Here is a 4970-nt window from a genome sequence, read left to right as displayed (position 1 = left end):
TCAGAGCGCCACTGATTTCCATGCAAAATTTGTCACATCTAAAAGATTTCTGAACCGCTTTCATGTTCTTCAAAGGTTGGTATTTTTACATATGCACTGTCAAATATGGATATTTTGATCCACTCCAAATTAAATATATGTAATATAGAATGTAACAGGAAAAGATTGAGTACTATAGTAAGCAGAATAGAGGAAGCAATCATCCTCGACCAATGCTAATTATTTTCAAAAATAACACAAAATAGATAGAAAATCAAATTTTTTCAGATAAAAATACATTAACGTGGATTTACTTTGGGTGTTTCATCATCCTAGACAACAAAAGCTAAACTAATTTAACCCAAGTATTTTCTCTTCATATATATACATTTACAACAGCAAAAGTAACGACATCTCTCACAGCGCCAAGGGCAACAACACAACACAAGTAAGCTTCTTCCACTTCAACTATTACAGTTTCGTCGATCATAATAAAAACAAAAAAAAATGGTCAGATACATAATAAAACCTTCTTGTTCTCTGCTACAATCAAATTTTAATAAATACATGAAACCTGAATACCAACAGAAGAAAGGGGAGAGAGGTCATCGCGTTTCAACGAGGTTAGAAACATATTTCAAGTCTCAAAGTAGTAGTAGCACTTTACATATTACAATCCAAGGAACGCGCATTGCTTTCTTGCATGCTCAGGGATCAGCTTCCCCAATAACTCTGCTGGGACTCCCTTGAGCTCTGATCAATGGAACCGGGAGGAACGAATTAGATACAGTTACGTATACCACACCATTAGGGAGATTAAAACTGGATATAGCATGAAGGACGACTAACCGTGTGGCTTAAAGTTGAATAATGGCGGAACAAACCGCCCATTAGGTAGTCTAACATTTGGATCGCGCAACTCATCAAAGAATGGATGGACTAACGCCTCTAACTGCATTAAAAAAAACATTGCAGATGATTATGAGAATGATTTTCAACACTTGCCATAGAAATGAAAGAGAATCTTGACGATCCAATAATATCGTCTTCACTTTCAACTCAATTGAGAACAAGAATTAGCAGAGTTGTGTAACATGAATAGGAAATTGTTACTAAAGAAACTTAAACCACATGCAAAGGCCAATGTCTTTCAAAAACTTCAAAAATATCATATACTCGGGTTCACACTTCCAGAAGCAATCATGCTTATTGGCAATGTTTCAGTAAATGCACAAAGTTGTATTCAGGAAATAACGAAATAAAGTAATGCTCACCGCAGTGCACCGCAGGTTTGGAGAATACTGCAGTAGCCTTGAAACAACATCAACGGCCTCAGGTGGCATCCGCTTGTGAAATATCTGCAGATGAGAAAAGTTTTTCAAACTATGCATGAAGTACATAAACCATCATCATCGACACAAATTGAAGTTAAATGTCATTACCTTGTGCCATGGGTGAGCTTTAATTTGGGGGAATTTGAATTCAGTGTAATTGGGGTTCATGCATTTAATCTCCTCCCTTGTTGGGGTACCCAGTACCTACATACAAAGAAGTGTGAAAATTTTATATTCATTAGCTTAGATAACATACACCATAATGGACAGTGAATGCAATATGAATGTGATCTAACAAATGGAAGGCCAGGTGCTTCAAAGTAAATGTACTACGGAGTATTAACATAGTAAAGATCAACCATGATTACCTTAATGATTTCAACAAGCTGATCAACTCCACTTTCACCAGGGAAAAGGGGCTGAAATAGAAATGGAACTTCTGCTTAGCAAATTAAGAGCATCGTCAAGAATCAGTTGAAGGACAATGGTAGTTTAGTCACCAACCTGTCCAAGTAGTAATTCGGCCAAGACGCATCCAGCAGACCAGATGTCAATGGCAGTAGTATATTCTGTTGCACCGAATATGAGTTCGGGAGCACGATAGTACCGCGAACATATATAGGAAATGTTTGGTTCTCCTTTGACCTACATATTGAGTCAAATAACATAAATAACCTTACTAGGTTAAGAGGCCTAAAGATGCCTTCACAGAGGGAGGGGAAAGTATGGTGCTAACCAGTACTTTTGCACTTCCAAAATCACATAACTTCACCTGATGGGTGTGTGGATTAACCTGTAGACAGTAGGTTGAAAAGTAAGTTGTTTGTTACTTGCTATCATATGCATTAAATTGAAAATAAACTTACCAACAAATTTTGGGGTTTAATATCCCTGTGGCACACTCCAACACTGCCATGGATATATGCAAGTGCTCGGAAAATCTGCAATGAAAAGACAATTTAGGTTTAGAGAAAAGATTCAGCCTATGAAAAAAAAGTCATAACTACTTAAATTTGAAAAAGAATATCCAGGTATTTCTAGAAATCTAACAATACAATGCAAGTGGGACAAAGTATACCTGATAAGCATAAAGTTTAACATATATCATTGGCATCCTCTGACTCATCTTGTTATAATGTCTAATAACCCTATGAACAGTCTCAGGAACATATTCCAACACCAAGTTAAGAAAAAGCTCATCCTTCTCAGTGGTTGAGAAGAAACAATGCTTCAAAGACACAACATTGGGGTGGTCCAGGAGACGCATGGTTTGCAGCTCTCTGTTCTTGTACCTCTTATCTTGAAGAACCTTTTTTATGGCAACAGTTTCACCTGTTTCTAGACATTTGGCCTGAAAGAGAACATTAGCATAAATAAGAGTTCTGATTTGCGAATGCATGGAAACTATTGTGTTTCCTTGCACTGGGCAAGGAGAAGGCATCACAGCAGACAGTACCTGAAACACTACTCCAAAAGATCCCTGCCCCACAATACGCTCAGCCATATAACTGATTGTCTGAAAAAACAAGGATTGAATAATATATAAATAGGAAAATAACAAACTTAGCAAATCTAGTATAATGCTAATACTGAGTATCGAATTTAACCTGTTTTGGTTGGCCATTTTTGCCCCCGATTGTGGTCACAATTATATGGCCAGTTTCTGTTCCATTACCATCTACGTAAACCGGTTCCATATCCTATCACATAGGGTTAGAGTTAGCAGTTAGCACATCTATGAGCAACAGCTTGTGACAAAATACAGAATGATTACTTTATGGTAATTATTTGTACCTTGTCATCCTTGAGTTTCATCTCATTCATCTCATCTGGCAGCTTATCCAGTCCACCAGGCTTTCGACCAGGATCTCTTACACCGTTCGGAGGATCTACACTAATTGAGGCCATTCACTTTTAATAGTAACAATTGAGGCAGGCTTTCTCACCAGTTATGCCCGGCTAAGATAAAGAAGCTGGCCCAGAACCTATCTGCAAGAAATCCAACTAAGGTTAAGCAAAATCTTCATCAAGGTAGAAATTGCAACAATTCCACCCAAAACACGTAACGAAAATTGAGAATAATTGCATCAAACAACAACACAGCTACATCCACCACTTAAAAGGATATTTGTGTAGTACAAAATAGATGAACAATGAAGCTAAACAGACACTCATAAACACAGAACCAACACCTCAAATCTAACTTAAAAGTACAGAGCATCTCTGATATTACCCAGCAGCTTCCATAGATCTCACAACGGAAAAAAAAGGTCGGTAGCATCAGATCGAGATCTACGAAGTAAGACATCTATTACAAAGTCCAGAAAAACCAAATTTATGAAACATCCCAAATAATTCCCAATTTGTTCCAACACAAACGCAAAACCAACGAATACGAGAATAATCAGTGACAAAAAAGCCCTGCAACAAGGCTACAACAAGCAAGAGAGGGAGACACACGGAATAAAATCAATCACAACCAAAATTTCAGCTAAAAAACAAAAAAAAATGCACCGAAACCTTCAATCGAAACTCAAATTCAAACAAATTAAACGAGAACGACGCACAAATCCAAGCTCGCAGACTTATTCAGCTACTCAGACTTTCATACCGTGACGCATCACAAAAAAACAATAAAATTAAAGCTCGCGGATCCAAAAACACGCACCCGAAGAAAACGAAATCAATCGAAGCAGCCACCGCCGAAATCGTAAAAATATATCCACGACGAATCAACGATTCCTGTTTTTCCGCTGATTTTCGCCTGAAATTATCAGAATTATGTTTGAATGAGGGTAATGTGAATAGGCAGCCAGCTATTTGATGGGAGGGGTGGTCAGTCAGTCAACGCGATAATCAATGACTCCGAAAGCATATAATAAAGCAATCAAATCTCATTATCATAAATCTTATTATAATCATTTTGTAATTAATTTATAGTTCTACTTTAACCTCTGCTTTTGACCATTCAAACCCTTTTGCTTTTCCGAAACAAATTATTATGTCAGTCACATTTTATTTTAACGTTTTCGAATTCATTCAAACCCTAATTGGCCCCCTTCCTCAGCTACGATCTAATCCATTGAACGGCGCCGTTTGACCTTCAAATATTTTCTAGCACTCCTTTAACGCATGCGATTAGTGTATTTATTTTAGTCTAAAGCTTTGTGATCAATATAATCAATTGATTTATTAACTCTGATTAAAAATCGGTTGAGTTTAGCATGGAAGCTTGCAAATTCAAGTCAATTCCAAAGTAATTAGATAATGTAATTGTGAATTCTACTTGGTTACATACTAGTTTCTCATTTGGTGCTAATTAGATTTTACTATTTTAAAGTGAATATTGTATCGATGATATCTCAATATCTTAATTGATGTAAAACGAACAATGCTTTATGGACTAAATGTCAAAATAAAAATAATAATAATAATACCACTTCTTAGGTGGGCCACATATACAAATAATAATTATAATAATTATAACAAGTTAATTATTTAATTTATGCATACTACAAATATATATTTTACTATCAATTAGTACTATAATATCGGCATGTATTATTGTAAAAGACATTTGACATAAGCATGTCGTACATTAGAGCATCCACATCGGCGAGCAGGGACGCGTGCGTCCGTCCGTGTCAGCGGCACGAA

At 36.5% G+C, this 4970-nt stretch overlaps 1 protein-coding gene across 2 annotated transcripts; it reads right to left on the bottom strand.

Annotated features, from left to right (window-relative positions):
- Positions 1-242: 242 nt before the first annotated feature.
- LOC121748492 (shaggy-related protein kinase alpha-like) lies at positions 243-4163 on the bottom strand. Of its 2 annotated transcripts, none has more exons than XM_042142884.1 (13): positions 3982-4163; positions 3108-3302; positions 2921-3013; positions 2770-2829; positions 2392-2664; positions 2180-2254; positions 2050-2106; positions 1818-1958; positions 1682-1732; positions 1422-1517; positions 1254-1337; positions 829-931; positions 243-732 (listed from the first exon to the last, which is right to left on the bottom strand). In XM_042142884.1, the coding sequence occupies exons 2-13, from the start codon at positions 3219-3221 to the stop codon at positions 650-652; spliced, it is 1230 nt and encodes a 409-aa protein (XP_041998818.1). In that variant the 5' UTR covers positions 3222-3302; positions 3982-4163; the 3' UTR covers positions 243-649. The 2 variants fall into 2 exon arrangements, with proteins under 2 accessions (XP_041998818.1, XP_041998819.1); XM_042142885.1 differs by having other exon boundaries at positions 3108-3298.
- Between the last annotated feature and the right edge of the window lie 807 nt (positions 4164-4970).

This window comes from Salvia splendens, chromosome 9 (genome assembly GCF_004379255.2).
Source record: "Salvia splendens isolate huo1 chromosome 9, SspV2, whole genome shotgun sequence".
NCBI classification, from domain to species: Eukaryota; Viridiplantae; Streptophyta; class Magnoliopsida; order Lamiales; family Lamiaceae; genus Salvia; species Salvia splendens.
Note: the sequence above shows the minus strand (reverse complement) of the source record. Positions and strands in the feature narration are given on the sequence as shown.

What these genes read in the sequence shown, in the direction of transcription:
- LOC121748492 (XM_042142884.1), bottom strand. Translation starts at nt 3,221, where the DNA reads ATGGCCTCAATTAGTGTAGATCCTCCGAACGGTGTAAGAGATCCTGGT. An exon ending in CTTTTGGAGTAGTGTTTCAG is followed by an intron (nt 2,665 to 2,769) that starts GTACTGTCTGCT and finishes GTTCTCTTTCAG; the next exon opens with GCCAAATGTCTAGAAACAGG. An exon ending in CCGAATTACTACTTGGACAG is followed by an intron (nt 1,733 to 1,817) that starts GTTGGTGACTAA and finishes TTTCTATTTCAG; the next exon opens with CCCCTTTTCCCTGGTGAAAG.